Source organism: Leptonotus elevatus, chromosome 1 (assembly GCF_054856555.1).
Source record: "Leptonotus elevatus isolate MCC_2025b chromosome 1, RoL_Lele_1.0, whole genome shotgun sequence".
NCBI lineage: Eukaryota > Metazoa > Chordata > Actinopteri > Syngnathiformes > Syngnathidae > Leptonotus > Leptonotus elevatus.
In genome coordinates, this window is record NC_141239.1 from 9,727,291 (window position 1) to 9,744,900 (window position 17,610).

Consider the following 17,610-nt stretch of genomic DNA (forward strand, 5'->3'; position numbering starts at 1 on the left):
TTCATTATGGTTGCCGAAATTCTCAGTATTATGATTAAAAATTGTGAAGACAAAATGAAATATTTTGGGCTATCCGCTAGCTATAAATCAATTTGCAGATTATATCACCAGGCGCAAATTCATATTGCTCTTCAAGCAATCAGCCGCTTTTCAAAAGTCTCTGGCCTTTACTTAAATATTTACAAGTGTGAATTAATGCTTATTCATAACCACCCCCAAATTTCACTGTATGGTATACTTGTAAAAAAATTAAGAAAGAAAAAAGTCAAATATTTAGAAATTACTATTTTAAAAAAATCCAGACGATCTAGTTAAAAAATAATTTTAATAATATAGTAAAGAAGAGCAAATGTATTTTAAATATATGGTTGCAGAGGGACTTCTCCATATTTGGTAGGCTGCTGCTGTCTAAAATGGAGGGACTCTCAAGGATTATTTACCATGCATACTTCCTTGAAGTTCCAGAATGTTGTTAGACAAGTCAATCAAAATAATTTCAATTTCATCTGTAAAAAATAGACATCATTACATAAGGAAAAAACGATGTTGTCAAATCTATAGTGGAAGGTAGTCTTAATGCTATAGATTTTGATCCAATGAACGGTGCTCTAAAATTAAAATGGTTACAACATTTTATTGGCCATATGGATACAGTGTGGTTCAACCTCCCCTCCAAAATGTTCTCTGCAGTAGGTGGCATTCAATTCCTTTTAAAATGTAATTTTGATTTTAATTGCCTATAAAATTGTCAACATTTCATGAACATGTCCTACAATACTGGAAATTAATATACAATCATAATTTTACACCCCATAATACTCCAACAACAACAGATATATCCTCATGAGAAAAAAATCATTCTATTTCAAAAACTGGGATGATCATGGGATATGGTCAGTTCTACACAAACCGGAAACGAAAAATAAAGTTGATGGGTGAAAACCCGGAAGTCGGAAGTCCCGCCTCCTCCGTGGCATATATTCCATAAAGAAGAGGGGGAAAAAAGGGAAAAAAAGATAGTATCTGGGTCGCCTACAGATGACGTCACGCTACAGGATTGGCTTGAAATTGTCTATTTACAATTCCGTTTACAATTGTTCAATAAAGTTAGATGGAAAAAAAATGATGGTAAAACATTGGAAATAAATTAATAAAGATGTAATTGAAATAACAAAAAAAAAGTCTTAAGTGACGCACAGTGTGTTGAATGCGCTGGCCTTGTTGGGGTAGCATTAATAGCATTAATAATATTTAAAAAAATCTTTATAAAGTCAACTTTTAGTCAGATACACACACCACCACCACCACCACCACACCAGGGGTCCCTGACCCCTATTTGAGGACTGCAACCATTCACGAGTGATGGGCAGATGAAGCTTTTTGAACACTCGAAGCTTTCCATCAAATTAGTTCACAAAAAGGTTCTGCTCGTGAGGCCTCATGTGCACACAAACCCCCCTGGTGGCTGAAATAAAAACTGTAACTTGAACTACTGTTCTTCTGCTTTTTTGCTGTCTAGCAACAGTGTTGTTTTAGAAACGATTACACATGCTTTAGTTGCCAATTTGTATTTTTATTTATTTACCTGTAATTGAGTAATATTTGTTTTGTGTATTATTACTTTGGGCATTGTTTTTTAAAATTAGGTTTTTAACATGCTGAAGTTGCTTTATGTTTGTTTAAAAAAAAAAAGGAAAATTTTTGACTTGTGTGTTACACTCATGCAGTTAATCAGTTCAATAATAATATGAGGGTAATGTCATGTTATGAAAATTAGTTATCCTGAAGGAAATATAATAATGAGGCATTGATTGCGTGTAAACTGAGGTAATGGGGACTGTGCTTACGGATACTGAAGTGATGGGGATCGTATTTATGAGTACTGATAGTTGTAATGATAGATGAATGGTTAACAAGTCTGATTGTTGTTGTACTTCAATTGCTTAGCGCAGAACAAGCGCTTGCAAATGACGTGAATTTTCAAAGTAACGCGTCATTGCATTAGTGTTGCCAAACTGAGGATTTAGCCTCCATGACCCCCCCCCCCCCCCCCCCCCCCCCCCGACCTGCAACTTTTGCGGAGAAGCATTGAACTATATATGCTGTGTGAAACTGCAAAAGTCGAACTACTTCCTGAGCCCATGACGTGCCAAGCGTAATCGGTGACGCCATTTGACCGGAATGAATCACGCCTCGACACGCGCTTCAGAAATGTCTTCCTGAATTACTCGACACACGCTCCGAAGCCTCGACACGTTACGTCCCATCACTACCGTTCACCGCTCAGTGAGGTATCAGCTCACGTTCTCCACATTGGTCATGCAAGGCAAGAGTAAACAACGCACAAAGAGGAAGGCAATTGCGAAGGTCGTGGACGTTCATGCCGAGGCAGAACTCCCCTCAAATTTGGAAGATGATGCAGACACCCCTTTTGCTGCTCAACTTCCAGATGACTCCTCTTCGTCAAATTCTGATGAAGGTGAGAAAAATAAGTGGTCGAACTATGCTGGGACATCGGCCGACAAAGAAATGTTGGCTGCCTTTTTTTGAGGTGCTTTGTTTTACAACGCCTGTAGATGAGAGGTGCTAATGCAATTCGTGAAATAAATTTTAAGATTGCACCATAAATAGCCTAAAATGTTTTTATGAGTTGCACGTAATAAAGGCAGGATAACATTTTTTTTAAAATTCCTTTTATTTCCATCTATGTATCAAGGCAACATATTTATTTTTTAGCGAAGCAAAATAAGGAACCACTGAATTAGTGTACTCTTGTGTTATCGGGATTTTAATGCATATACGTAGTAATATATTGGAAAGTAGTATTTATATATATATATATATACATATATATACTAGGGGTGGGAATCTTTGAATGTCTCACGATTCAATTCAGATTTTTGGGCCTTCGATTCAGAATCGATTTTCAATTAAGAACGATTTTTGATTCAAAATGATTTGATTGACAATGACTTTTGCTTCAATTTATAGATGTGCAAAGAATCGTAATGATCTACTCTAGTCTGACTCGCTAATGCTAATTAGCGCGCTACTCGCGGCAAAAAAACAACTTTTATTGGACTAACTTGATCGTGACTTTTTCCTTCTACTCTCTAATGTGGCTACAACGACAACAGTGTATCAGACCGCGTGGAACCACACTGCCCCTAAATGGCCAAATCGAGTACAACATGAACAGCGCTCCAAATAAAGGCACACACAGACAAAGGCAAGACGGTATAAAATAACTTAAATAAAATCGATTTTGGGACATTCAAAATCGATTCTGAATCGTACTAAATGAGAATAAATTTTTGGGGGCACACCCCTTATATATACATATATAAATACAAATGTTTATGTGATTTGTTTTACAGATAAGCACAGGTTCCAGAAAAATTACAGGACCAGGTTCATCAAGCGAAAGAACAAAAAGTCTGGACAGGCAGATGTCAGCCCACAAATCAAGAGACGTGGCAGAGTAACACACAAGGTAGGAGTCGGGGAAAAATGAATAGAATATTTACTTTTATTTTTAAAAACTGTATGCATACATTCATTTATATTTTTGTGTTGTAGTTCCCTTCTTCCAAGACCACAACACAATCACATCCACAGCCACCGCCAACTGCCTCTGATTCCATCCCGTCCACCAGCACTGTTGCTGGGAACAAGAGAGCGGAGGAGGGCAGCAGTCAGAGCAGTCAGGCCAGCCCGGATGCTTTGACCATCCATAGGAATGCTGATGAGATGCTTTTAAAGGTGACGCACCTGAACCTGTCTTTTAATGTCTCACAATTAGATTCAGAATCGATTTTCGATTAAGAATGATTTTTGATTCAAAATTATTTGATTGACAATGATTTTTTCTTCAATCTATAGATGTGCAAGGAATTGTAATGATCTACTCCAGTTTGACTCGCTAATGCTAATTAGCGCGCGACTCGCGCCACTTTTATCACTCAAAAGAACGGCTCCACGCTGAAAAAACCCATTTTTTGGGGAATAACTTGATCGTGACTTTTTCCTTTTACTCTCCAATGTGGCTACAATTTACCAGTGTATTAGACCACATGGAACCACACTGCCCCTCAGTGGCCAAACCGGGTACAACACGAACAGCGCTCCAAATAAAGGCATACACAAAGACAAGACAGTATAAAATAATTTAAATAAAATCGATTTTGGGACATTTAAAATCGATTCTGAATCGTACTAAATGAGAATCGCGATTCTTATGAGAAGCGATTTTTTTTTGGCACACTCCTACTAACGACGGTAGTTTGCAACCCAAAAGTAAATAACAATGGCAGCGTACGTCCAAATAAAATTTCTACAAAATGTATTAAACTGGAAATAATTTTTGAAAAATGAATCTCGTAGTTATGTTAGTAAGAACCAAATAAATAATATATAACAAACTTGTCATTACAGTTGGGGTTCCTTTTAACCAAAATATTATATATAAAAAAATATTTAGACTAGTGGGGCTGCATAGAACATATTGTTGTCAATATATATATATATATTTGGGGGTGAGGCGTCTACACTAATGGAAATGGTTATTTTCTATGTTGTAGATTTTGTCCAGAGCTAACCAAGCTATGCAGCAGATCCCGGGACACAACGCGACGTCCTCGAGCCACGAGGAAGAGGTCAAAAGCTTCGCCCGGTATCTGGCAACTCTCATGATGAAGATTCCACAAGGTCAAGCTTGGAACTCCTACAGCAAACAGTTGCTGGCCCTTACTCTGGACTTTGGTAGTAGGCACGACCTTCAGCAGCAGAAACCCAGCCAGCAGCAGTACCTCCTGCTCAACTGCTCAGGGAGCGAATCCCTGCCCAGCCTGGCCACTGGCCTGACCAGCACGCCAAACACCGCCACCACTACAAGAGACTGAATAGTTTGTGCCACTGTATTCAACTTTATTAATTGTCTATAAAATATCAGTCTGACATCATCATTATGGCTGGAGCGCCATCTAGATCGCATTTTGAAAGTGCATCTCTTTTCTTAACCTGTGAATCGTGCAAAAATCATGTCGTTTATGTTAATTCATTCACTGCCATTGACGGCAAAAATTCATTTGAACTATTTCTATTTTACATTTTTTCCCACTTTTGTTAAGAGTATAAAAACCAAGATTTTTTTATATTGTACATTTAGAACAGATATATATATTAAAACATTTTTATTAATCATTCGCTGCCATTGACGGCTATAAACATAAAACATTTTTTTAAACTATTTCAATTAGTTTGACATTTTTTTCCACTTTTGTTAAAAAAAAAAGAGTATGAAAACCTAGAATTTTTTTATTGTACATTTAAAACTGATATAAAATTTGTGATTAATTGAGAGTTAACTAGTGAAGTAATGCGATTAATTACGATGACAAATTTTAATCGCCTGTCGCCCCTAATTTTTAATAAGCTTTTTATTTATTTTTTAATTTGTGGCAGTGGATGAGTTAATGTGAAATAAAAACCTCTGCTGCTCACATTTTTTTGTTGATTTATTAAAATGATGATAAACACTAGTTGGAGGGGGCCCCAACAGACCCTAGAATTGCCTCTGCTAACAATGCCTGACATGATGGTGCAACGACCAACCATGTAATGCCACAGAAAATCAAAAATGATGTCAGCAGCAAATGCAAAATCTGTGGGAACAATCCTATTGGTGTACATTTACAGCTACAACATCAACATTTGGGAGAAATATTACTCAAATATAATCAGGGTTGGGAAATGCAGGTCCAGAAAGTTAAAAACCCTGCCACAGATTGACTTTAGCCACGGGTGCTTCTACTTAACAGGTAGGTAAACGAGCTCATAGAAGAACCTGTGGCTAAAATCTGTTTTAGGGTTTGTTGTTCCCTGGCCCGATTTATTAACATGTATTATAAAATGTCACCTTTCCAGTGACAGCTCCTTGACGAGTGTTGTGAATCATTACATCACCAGATCACAACTACCGGTAGCTATGACTATGACTGTCTCCGGCCTGATCTCCTTCATTTTGTGTACGGAAAATACAAAAAAAACCACATTTAAATATTAGATTAAAAGGCAAGCTGCAATTATAGTATTTTAGGTGCATATTTTTTTTGCCACATTTGCTGAATCAGGTCACCACCCGTGCTTTTGTCTCATACTGCGGAGTTCTTCCACTGACCATTCACTTTTGCTCATATCAATGATTAAAAAGTCATGTGGTATCGTAATGGCACAAAAAGTTTGTGAAAAATGGTTACAAAACACAACGTCCCCTTTTGACGGCGAGTTGAAAATTGAAACCTGAGAATCCGTACTTCCCTCTCTTCATACCTGCAAACATCTACGTGGGTCCCAAAATACAACCACACATTAGCTTTCGTCACTTTTAGCAGAAGCAAAGAGGTAACCCCCCCCCCCACCCAACAAAAAAATAAATAAAATCAGCACCATTCTCTCTGCTTGGGAGTCTTGAGGCTCAAAGAGAGGATGCAATGACACACCTCCTCCTCTACTTGCACCTGTGCCTCATTTGCATTTGTCCTTAATGGGCGCTTTTGCCTGCGTTCCAGTTGCAGCAGTTGGAAGGGCCAGCCACAGACAGAGGAGAATGACGAGGTGACACGCGTGTAGGGCCATGGAGCTGCTGCAAGTCGAGGGGTAGGTGTTCCACGAAAGCTCAACGAGACCCAGGATGAGGACCCTAAAATCGGAGCAGAACTGCGTTACGTCGTATGCTTTCGTACGCGTTTGCGTTGTGACTCACCTGAGCAGATGAGCCATCTTTTTAACTCCTCCGCTCCACAGCAGGTAGGGCAGCGTGTGGAAGTACCACACGTAAAACTGGTAATGCAGTGACCGACTGCAGCACATGCCGATGAAGTTGGAGGTAAACAGGACGAGCACGATTTGTGGTTGCTTGTTAAGGTCTGACCGAAACGCTTTTGGGAATGTCCAAACTTTTTCCACTGAGAAAAAATGTGATGAAAAAAAAAAGGGCCACTTTACATGATGTTTATGAAACACGCTACAAACCATTCCAATAGTCTGTAGGCAGTTAGGCATATTTAAAAAAAGAAAAAAGAAAATCGAAATATCAGCAACATTCAGAACATTTCATGGATAGACAAGGACATTTTCGTGGGGAACATGAGCTAAAGCATCCTGCTGTCCGTACAAGTCTTACAAGTATGTGTATCTCAGTTTGTGGGGTAAAAGCTCTGGAATGGTCTTGGTGTAGAACTGAAAAAGACAAAATATTAACTCATTCACTGCCATAAATTCATTTGAACTATTTCTATTTAACGCGTTTTTCTACTTTTGTTAAAAAGAGTAAGAGAACCTAGAATTGTATTTTATTGTACATTTTGAACAGATGTAAAATTTGTGATTAATCGAGAGTTAACTCGTGAAGTCATGTGATTAATTACAATTAAAAAAAAAAATAATCACCCGACGCCCCTAATTTTTAATAATCTTTTATTCAAAAAGAAAAGAAAAGATTAGAAATTAGGGGCGTCAGGCAATTAATATTAGTAATCGTAATTAATTGCATGACTTCACTAGTTAACTCACGATTAATCAAAAATTTTATATCTGTTCTAAATGTACAATAATTTTTTCCCCTAGGTTTTCATACTTTTAAAAAAAATTTAAACTAAGAGAAATAGTTCAAATGATTTTTTGACGTCTATAACCGTCAATGGCAGTAAATGAGTTAAGGACATTAAGTATAGATACAAATGATCATTTATGGTCATGTAAGCGGGGCTGGAAAGCTGACTGGTTTAGATGCAATTCATTCTATTTAGATGTGGGAATTTATTTCATTTATGTACTGTATTCTGAATTATTATTATTATTGTATATATGTATGCACATTCTGTATATGTATGCATAATTTTATTTGTATTTTATTTGATACGTTTCTGAGTGAAAAAAGTTGTTAGCGGTAATGATTTGGATTGTAAGGAGGCGGTAGGACAAGATAAGCTTTGGCTTCTTTTTGCCCCTTTTCGAATCGAACACTTTGTATGAGCTTTTTTGTTGACTTTTATTGTACTTGCTCGAGATAAATACAGATCAAATCAAATCATCGGTGTCAAAGCAAGAAGTTATTCACATCCGTTTGATAGTTTTTTGTTTTTTTAATTGTATGATATTTAGTAGTAGTAAGATTCAATGTTGTTGTTTGGCTTTCGGCTTTTAACTTACAAAATTTAAACAAAACATACATTAAAAAAATATTTTAAAATAGTGTGCTGGCTTTCAACATTTTGTTGTTACCTATTGGTGCAGCTTTGTTTATTATTAGAATATGCCACGAATGACCCGCGGGCCATAGTTTGACAACTTCTGACATGGAGCATTATTCAGTAAGGCCTGTTTTTTTGCTAAAAATGTTCCTTTCCTAACCGAGAGAGGTGACTCAGATGTATCTAGAGCAGTCATTCTCAAATACGGGGGTGCATGTGACCCGGGGATTTTTTTCTCTTTTCTTTTAAGGTGAACTAGAATAAAATGTAATTGCACATCCACTACAGTAGATGGCAGTGGTGCTCACTGTCACAGAGTACACAAGGAGTATTAGCTCCTCTGCAGAGGTGTACTTACAACAATTTTGTAGACAAATTATACTATTTATATTTGCAGAGTTAAGTTGGGGAGAGAGGGCACAATTTTTTTTCTTCTTACTGAGGGGGCGTAACAAAAAATAATTGCAAAGTACTGCCCTCGAGAAAAAGAAAAAAATTATTCCTGACCAACTTTTACAACTGAAAAGGAAATATTTGTATATAATATAAAGTATACAGTATAATAGAAGTAATATTTAAAGCAAGAGGCTATCGACAAAGTTTACCGACTCTACATGAAGACGCTCAAAAGTATGCGGGGAGGAAAAAAGAAACACTAGCCTGTCATTCTTACTGTTGGCTGACTGAAATAAATAGGACAAAAGAGCATGAATCGAAAAAATGCTTTTTTCAGTTCAAGTCCTGAGACTTACATCACCAAAACTCGCCGCAGCATGATGATGTCAGTTAAGAAAAGTAGACTTTTAATTTCAAACAGTGCTTTCATTTCCTATGTTGGAAAGGGAGCCCTTTTCATCTTGTCCTGACACCGATGACATTTTCCACAGAGGTTTAGGAAAGGTATTGGAGATATGACTTTTTGTGTGGAGTAAAGCTGACTAGTTGCAAACTGTTCAGACTTCCAACACATGTACATGAAGGATATGGTTGACGGTGTTCTTCTGAGCTGGGACTTTCCTCTTGCCAGGCTCCTTTAAGAGTTCCAATGAGCTTTCTCCAGATCTTAGACAAAAGACAGCCCAATTATTGTACAGTGAACACAATTCAAAATGTCCATCGCTAACCTATGATAGTAAAATTTATATGAAAAACACTTAAATATTAACAATCACATGTACAAAAGTACTAGTAAAGTTTACACTTTGCGCTATTTTATAAAATGTTATTTATAAAATTAACTCATTCACTGCCATTGACGGCTATAGACGTCAAAAATTCCTTTGAACTATTTCTATTAGTTTAAAATTTTTCCACTTTTGTTAACAAGAGTATGAAAACCTAGGAAAAAAAATATTGTACATTTAGAACAAATTTTTGAATTTTTGATTAATCGTGAGTTAACGAGTGTAGTCATGCGATTAATTACGGAAATTATTTTAATCCCGACGCTCCTAATTCTTAATAATCTTTGCTTTTTTCTTCTTTTTTTTTTAAATGTAAATGTTTTTTTTAAATTAAAAATTAGGGGCGTCAGGCGATGACATTTTTTAATCATAATTAATTGCATGACTTCACTAGTTAACTCAATCAATCAATTAATTTCATTATTTTTTTTTAAAGAAAAAAGACAATAAAAACAATATTCAAATTCCAAGTAAAGCAAAAGAATGAAAGGGGACAGAAAGAAGTAAAACTTGTTTTGTCTGCCTCTGATGAACTTAAAAACAAAAAAACCACACAAAAAACTCACGATTAATCACAAATTTTATATCTGTTCTAAATGTACAATAAAAAAAAATTCTAGGTTGTCATACTTTTGTTAACAAAAGTGGGAACATTTTTAAACTAATAGAAATAGTTAAAATGAATTTTTGACGTCTAAAGCCATCAACGGCAGTGAATGAATTAATTTTCAATCAAGGAAATTTAGAGCATGCTTACATGCGAAGCAACACCATTAATCACACAACAGTTATTAAGTTGTCTACAGTAAAAAAATAAAATAAAAAATTGAAAGCTGGATGTCCTCTGTTTACTTGCTTGTTGTATTCAATAACTGGCTACACAGCGTCGTTCTCGTATTATGCTCCCCTCGCCACATTTATTTGAAGAATACACTTGGCTCGAGTTTGTCTCACCTCTTCCAGCGGCGGAGGGCAAAGAGCAGCAGGCTCAGCAGGTGAGCTGCCAGCAGGACCAAGTGGAAGTAGCGGTTCAAAAAGAGCCACTCAGGCAGGAAGCGCCAGTTGACGGTCCACTTGAACATAAACTGACGCCCCAGGTCGAAAGCCCGACTCATGTAGCCGACGGGATTCTCCAGCAGGAAAGGTAGACCCAGCAAGAGCTGTAAAATCAGCACTGGTTAAAAATGACACTTGCTAATTGTAAATGTGAGGCAGTGTACATGAGCATTTACCTGTATGCCCGCACATAGACCAAGTTTTGGGATTGTCCTGATTAAGCCAAACTCAGACAGCAGGAGGAAAAGTAGTCCCGGGGCAAACAGGAGCACGTTCATTTTCACAGACACTGCTAAACTGTCAGAAAGAGAGAAAGACTGGACTGTAAATTGGAAATACCCCTAACGTTACAAGTAGGGGTGGGAATCTTTGAATGTCTCACGATTCAATTCCAATTTTTGGGGTCTGCGATTCGATTCAGGATCGATTTTCGGTTAAGAATGATTTTTGATTCAAAATGATTTGATTGACAATGACTTTTGCTTCAATTTATAGATGTGCAAAGACTACTCGCGGCAAAAAAACAACTTTTATTGGAATAACTTGATCGTGACTTTTTCCTTCTACTCTTTAATGTGGCTACAACTTAACAGTGTATCAGACCGGCGTGGAACCACACTGCCCCTAAGTGGCCAAATCGAGTACAACATGAACAGTGCTCCCAATAAAGGCACACACAAAGGCAAGACAGTATAAAATAATTTAACTAAAATCGATTTTGGGTCATTTAAAATAGATTCTGAATCGTACTAAATGAGAATCGTGATTCTTATGAGAATCGATTTTTTTGGCACACCCCTAGTTATAAGTAGGCAATACAGGAGGAAATTCATTTAAGGGGCCCACACTTGCCTGTAAACGGCACAGCCCAGAGACCAGCGTCCATCGATGAAAAGGTTCACAGCTGCAAACAGCAGCATCATGGCCACCGGATCATTGAACAAACGTAGCACGAAGATGGAGTGGATCCGATACGAGGCGCAGCACATGAAGAAGAACACATATGGAGGAACCTGGGAAAACAACAGGAACTTAATTAAGAAACATTTTCAATGATAAAGCCGCTCTAAATGGAAAATGTATCTCTATTGACAAGTTTCTCCTGAAAGTCTCTGCAGCTGCTTGAGTGGATGACAAGAACTAGGAGAAGAGAACATTTGGTGGTGAAAAACTACTCCATATGTTTGGAAACTTAAGGGTGGATTTTTATAAATCTAGATTGACAGGCTACTACAGCAAGTCTCAAAAGACTCTGGAGCTGGTCCAAAATACTGCTGCTTAAGCGCTGACAAGAATTTGGGGGAACGTAATATGACTGGATTATTCTAACTAATTTAAAAATGCTGCTCCAACAAGTCTCTAACGAATCTCAATCTGATTAAGAAGAGGACAACTCGGAAAAGGAATACAAAGGAATCCATGCTTTTGAGAGACGACTGGATTACTGTAACTCTATTAACTCATTTGCTCCCCAAAACGTATAAATATGTTCTATTTTAAATGTTTGAAGTGTCCCAAAGACAGAGCGGTTGAAGAAATGGTAGTTATTACACAAACGGCCAGCAGGTAGCAGCAGAACATAGGAAATGAACCAGGACCGTGTTGAAAAACAACAATTACTCAGAATTCGAAATAGATTTGTGAATAATGATGACATTTAGCTATATTCCTAATGCTAATTGCTGCAAAACAAAATAAATAGAAAGAAGACACTCTAATCTTTCTTTTCATAGGTTTACTGTTTTTATAGCATTAGAACTAGTGCTGTCAAAGTTAAAGCGTTAACTGATTAATTAATCACAAAAAAAAAAAAAAGCATTAATCATAAATTAACGCAGATTAATCGCACTATTAACTTTAACCATAGATTATCCTTTAGCTAACAGCGGATGGCTACGTTTAAGGTAGCACAGGTTGTGTTTTAGCAATAAACATAATTACATGCACTAAAGTAAAGCATTTAATAAATGTGAGCGCATCACATTTAGAATATTTGTTCATGTCAAAATATTGGGGTCATGTTTTCCATTAAATTATGCAAGTAATTAACTGATTAGAAAAAGAGGAGGGTGAGCGTGTGCAGTGAATCAAAAAATGTTGAAGACATCCTCATAACATTAAATGTCAAAAGAATTAACACAACCAGTGCTCTTCAAATTTGGCGGGAAAAACTGTTGATAAAAAAATAATTATTATTAAGCGATTAATCGCGACTAATCAAAATTCTAAGATGTGATTAATCTGATTTAAAAAATTCAATCATTTGACAGCTCTAATTAGAACTTGCAAAACCAGTCAAAATCCAGTAAAACATCCGGGAGTGAAGGGGATTGTTTTAGTGAAAATGGCTGGGAGTGAATGAGTTAACAGGCTGCTCCAAGTCTCTCAAGAGTCTGCAGCCGCTGATGCTCGAGTGCCGGCAAGAACTTGGAGAAGAGAACATTTGATGCTTTTGCGACCGCTATACTGGATGATTCCAACTGCTTTATGAATAAACTGTTCTAACAAGTGTCCAGCAAAGCCAAAATGCAGCTGCTTGAGTGCTGACAAGAACTTTGAGACCACTTGATACTTTTTGTGACCTCCATGATGGATTATTTTATGAAGAGTTCCATCACGTGTGCAGCTCGGCCAAAATGCTGCTGCTCGAGTGCCGACAAGAACTTGAAGAGAGCATTTGATGCTTTTGTGACCCCTACACTGGATTATTCCAACTGCATTATGAATAAACTGTCCCAACAAGTGTGCAGCCAGGCCAAAATGCTGCTGCTCGAGGGCCGACAAAAACTTGGAAAAGAGAACATTTGATGCTTTTGTGATGTCTATGCTGTATTATTCCAACTCGTTATGAAGAAACTGTTTCAACAAGTGTCCAGCTAGGCCAAAATGCTGCTGCCCGAGTGCCGACAAGAACTTGAAGAGAGCATTTGATGCTTTTGTGACACCTACACTGGATTATTCCAACTGCATTATGAATAAACTGTTCCAACAAGTGTCCAGCAAAGCCAAAATGCAGCTGCTTGAGTGCTGACAAGAACTTTGAGACCACTTACCTCCATGATGGCTTATTCCAACATTTTGTGAAGAGACTGTTGCAACAAGTGTCCAGTGAGGCTAAAATGCTGCTGCTCAAGTGCCGACAAGAACTTGGAGAAAAGAACACTTGATGCTTTTGTGACCTCTATGATGGATTATTAGAACTGCTTTATGAAGAAACTGCTCCAAGTGTCCAGCAAAGCCAAAAAGCTGCTGCTCAAGTGCCGTCAAGAACTCGGAGAAGAGAACATTTGATGCTGAACTGGCTCATTCAACAGGCTGCTCCAGAAAATCTCTAAAGAACCCAGTGCCAGTCCGCAATTACGCTGCTCAAGTGCAGATGAGAATTTATAGAAATTACACTTGATGCCCAAAAAATATTCCAGGTTTAAGACGGATACAATTCTAACTCTACTTTAAAACACTGTTCCAACAAGTCTCCTAGCTGGTCTAAAATGCTACTGCTCGAGGTGTGACGAGAACAAGCGGAAGAGATCAGCCCTTTCCCTCAAACTTACCTTCTTGGTACGGCAGTATATTCTGAAGACCAGAAGCAGCGTGATGAGGTAGAACACAGCAAAAACATATTGGCCCAGGCGGATGTTTGTCCCAGAACTGGTGATGTAGTAAAGGGCTGTGAAGACATACACAAAACCGGCCGGGTACCTGCAAAAAACAAAAGGAGCACTCTCTCGATTCTGCATTGTTGCATACATAAAACACGCGCAACAGCCCAGTGTGACTTACACCAAGGGGCCAGTGTCCCCTTGAAGCTGGGTGTAGTCATAGGTGCCATTGATGACTCCCTCCACTTCATCCATGTAAGCCTTCCAGTCGATTTCAGTGTCTGTGGGATAACAGGTTCGTTGTTTTAAGCAAAATACTGTCCTATTTTTTCCCCCCAAAAAGAGATTTTTCAAATGTAAAATATGTGTCTGAACTGAAGAAAGGTTGGAAAGTAGTACCATATATGAATACCAATGACTTATGGAATATTGTTTCATCATAAACAAACTACTACTGTAGTGATGTCAACCTTGTAAGCCAGACAGTACAGTAGTGCAGTGATTCTCATAGTGGAACCCACAGTGGCACATGAGCTCCCTCTAGTGTTAAGAAAAGAATCATTGAAATAAATGTTTAAACCGTGCATAATATTACAGGGGCTTAGAACATTTTTTTTTAAGCCAGCCCAGAACATTTGTCAGGTATAGTTTAGTTGAATTTAATATACAGTATTATTGCCTTTTAATCTTTTAGTTTCCAATCATTTCGATACACATTTCATACAACTTTTGCGTGCAACACATTTGAACTCTTTTCTTTTTTTAATTCATTCAGTCATTGACGGCTATAAACGTCAAAAATTAATTTCAATTATTTCTATTAGTTTCACATTTTTTTCCACTTTTGTTAAGAGTAGAAAAACCTAGAATTTTTTTGGGAGGGGTACATTTAGAACAGATATAAAATTTGTGATTAATCGTGAGTTAACTAGTAAAGTCATGCGATTAATTATTACAAATTTTAATCGCCTGACATCTCAAATTTTCAATGTTTTCTTTTTTTAATTCATTCACTGCCATTGACGGCTATAGATGTAATTTTTTTTTTTTTAACTATTTCTATTAGTTTAACATTTTTCCCACTTTTGTTAACAAGAGTATGAAAACCTATAATTTTTTTATTGTATATTTAGAACAGATATAAAATCGGGAGTTAACGCGTGAAGTCATGCGATTAATTACGATGACAAATTTTAATCGCCTGACGCCCCTAATTTTGAATAATCTTTTCTTTTTAATCTTTTTTTTTAAAAGAAAAAAATATTTAAAATTAGGTAATCGTAATTAATTGCATGACTTTACTAGTTAACTCACGATAAAAAAAAAGATTATTAAAAATTAGGGGTGTCAGACGATTAAAATTCTTAATTGTAATTATTTGCATGACTTCACTAGTTAACTCACGAATAATACATTTTATATCTGTTCTAAATGTGCAAAAAAAAAACAATTCTAGGTTTTCATCCTCTTTTTAACAAAAGTGGGGAAAAATGTTAAACTAATAGAAATAGTTCAAATGAATAGGCGTCAATGGCAGTGAATGAGTTAATAATGATTATTCAAGTGCAGTTAATTTTGAAGCAGTGTTGATGTTGAAATTGTTCGAGAACCAATGGAGTAATGTACATCAGTCTTCACAATTGGTCCGAAAATGTTTTGGCGTTTAGTTGCCTGCTTTGTTTCTATGTTATCTATCTGTGCCAGCAACATATAGTGACAGGCAGACCAATTAAATGCACTTCTACTAAATAGCAGAAGGTACAATTAACCTGTATCCACCTGTTCCCACTCATAAAACAAACCAATAACTCACTAGTGTTTAACTAAACAGGCACATATTTCACACCAAGTAAATTTGTGAATAAATTAAGCTATGATCATCATTTTTTTCAGTGTATATATACACTTTTAGGTCATTTTTAGTGGTGTACCTTGAGTTCTTTTTTTTTTTATGTGCCATTGGGGCAATAAACAAAAGTTGGGAAACACTACTGGAATGTAAATAAACATGACGCTTTCTAAGCGGTAATAGTTGAAGCAATCTAGGCAGTTTAAAAAAAAATCGATACGTCCACATTGTAACTCAGCAAGTTAGTGAGCCATGCGTCGGCTTTAAATTTCATTTGACAGGTGGTTGTCCCCGTGTTCGTGCTAGGCTAGCCTTGTAGCATTCAGATACGTCCGTTAAGAGGGCACGGTGCCATAGCATGCTAACTAGCACCGAGCTACTTACATGCCACTTTCTGAATGACCCATACATTGATGCCGATTTCTAAGAGCCACAAGACAGACACCACTAAGAAGGTGTATTCGGTCTTGAAGAGGACTAAATGTTTTTCCTGCCAAAGCGTTTGAAGCGTCGCCCACAGAGGAGACGCGGAGCCGGGAGGCTTTTTCCTTGCTACTCCACCAGCCATTGCTAAGCGAGCTGCAGTTGCCACGATACGCTCATGCGCATGTGCAGTCGAGCTTTATTCGTGACGTCATGGTTCAACCTGCGTCACGTGACGCTGAGTACATGACCACAAGGTGTTCATTTTCATTTCAGATATCGGTGATACTTTTTTGAGTTATTTTATTTTGCAGGTGATTGTAATAAGTTTAGACACTTTGTGTATTTTATATTGAGTCAAGTATACTTTTTCTTCTTTTTTTAAGAGAGAGAGAGAGAGACAAAGAGAGAGAGAGAGCTTTTATTCACAAGGTGAAATCACAGTACTAGCAGTATCCACAATAAAAACAAAACTAATACATAAAAACAAAACTATATACTAGGTGTATGAAGTACATAACAAAATGTAATGTTGGACTTACATATACAGGGTAGAATGACCTTAACATGTTTATAAATGTGACAGTAGTTCTTAATGTACTGTAATGAAATCATTATACTATCTACCAGTAAGGTATCAATGTTACAGTATTGTATTCAAAGTTCAAACCCAGCAGTGCAACAGTGTACCAGTAAGGTATCAATGTTACAGTATTGTATTCAAAGTTCAAACCCAGCAGTGCAACTGAGTGAAATAATAAACAACATCTAGAGTGATCAAATTGATGGTAACAATATGTTAGAATATCAACAGTAAAAACATGAAATAGTGCAATGATGGGAAAATAAAAAGGTATCAAATAATATGAACAGGACTATAAGAAACATGTTCAAATGTATTTTCAAAACAAACATTTTGTGTGCGTGTGTGTGAGGAAGTCCAAAAAAATGTGACTCCGGCACAAGCAGCCATTGTTTCTGGGCATTGCATCTTAGCCACCAACGCTTTGCTCTCTCTTCAAACAAATGATTTCGATCACAGGCCGCGTGCATGCTTTTGCCCTGTTTTCTGTGTTGGTTGGTTGGTTGGTTGGTTGGTTGGTTGGTTGGTTGGTTAGTTGGATGGATGGATGGATGGAGGGTTGGATGGAAGTGCTTTATTCTGTGTGGTTGGTTGCCTCCGGTGTGCAGCTAGTGCACCAACTGAACAGCAGAGGGACACAGTCTTCTGTCACATACTGCAA

At 37.2% G+C, this 17,610-nt stretch overlaps 2 protein-coding genes across 4 annotated transcripts; one reads left to right on the forward strand and one right to left on the reverse strand.

Moving 5' to 3' along the window:
- The first annotated feature begins 2,182 nt into the window (after positions 1-2,182).
- Positions 2,183-5,248, forward strand: LOC147180645 (uncharacterized). Of its 2 annotated transcripts, XM_086073500.1 has the most exons (5): positions 2,197-2,479; positions 3,138-3,237; positions 3,378-3,493; positions 3,580-3,762; positions 4,581-5,248. In XM_086073500.1, exons 1-5 carry the CDS (start codon positions 2,381-2,383, stop codon positions 4,899-4,901), a joined length of 819 nt encoding a protein of 272 aa, XP_085929626.1. In that variant the 5' UTR covers positions 2,197-2,380; the 3' UTR covers positions 4,902-5,248. The 2 variants fall into 2 exon arrangements, with proteins under 2 accessions (XP_085929636.1, XP_085929626.1); XM_086073510.1 differs by lacking the exon at positions 3,138-3,237 and having other exon boundaries at positions 2,183-2,479.
- A 1,198-nt stretch (positions 5,249-6,446) lies between these two features.
- alg3 (ALG3 alpha-1,3- mannosyltransferase) lies at positions 6,447-16,538 on the reverse strand. 2 transcript variants are annotated; one of them, XM_086079707.1, is made up of 9 exons: positions 16,328-16,538; positions 14,276-14,375; positions 14,047-14,194; positions 11,345-11,505; positions 10,669-10,789; positions 10,391-10,596; positions 9,238-9,314; positions 6,764-6,908; positions 6,447-6,700 (listed from the first exon to the last, which is right to left on the reverse strand). In XM_086079707.1, exons 1-9 carry the CDS (start codon positions 16,509-16,511, stop codon positions 6,526-6,528), a joined length of 1,317 nt encoding a protein of 438 aa, XP_085935833.1. In that variant the 5' UTR covers positions 16,512-16,538; the 3' UTR covers positions 6,447-6,525. The 2 variants fall into 2 exon arrangements, with proteins under 2 accessions (XP_085935833.1, XP_085935825.1); XM_086079699.1 differs by having other exon boundaries at positions 6,555-6,700; positions 6,764-6,904; positions 9,236-9,314.
- Positions 16,539-17,610: the final 1,072 nt, after the last annotated feature.

Excerpts from the sequence above, each read along its gene's own strand:
- alg3 (XM_086079707.1), bottom strand. The coding sequence starts at position 16,511 with ATGGCTGGTGGAGTAGCAAGGAAAAAGCCTCCCGGCTCCGCGTCTCCT. Across the intron at positions 11,506-14,046 it reads TATACTGCCGTACCAAGAAG|GTTCCTCCATATGTGTTCTT; the intron begins GTAAGTTTGAGG and ends TTGTTTTCCCAG. Across the intron at positions 10,597-10,668 it reads GTCTATGTGCGGGCATACAG|CTCTTGCTGGGTCTACCTTT; the intron begins GTAAATGCTCAT and ends CTGATTTTACAG.
- LOC147180645 (XM_086073500.1), top strand. The coding sequence starts at position 2,381 with ATGCCGAGGCAGAACTCCCCTCAAATTTGGAAGATGATGCAGACACCC. Across the intron at positions 3,238-3,377 it reads ACACAGACAAAGGCAAGACG|ATAAGCACAGGTTCCAGAAA; the intron begins GTATAAAATAAC and ends TTTGTTTTACAG. Across the intron at positions 3,494-3,579 it reads GTGGCAGAGTAACACACAAG|TTCCCTTCTTCCAAGACCAC; the intron begins GTAGGAGTCGGG and ends TTTGTGTTGTAG.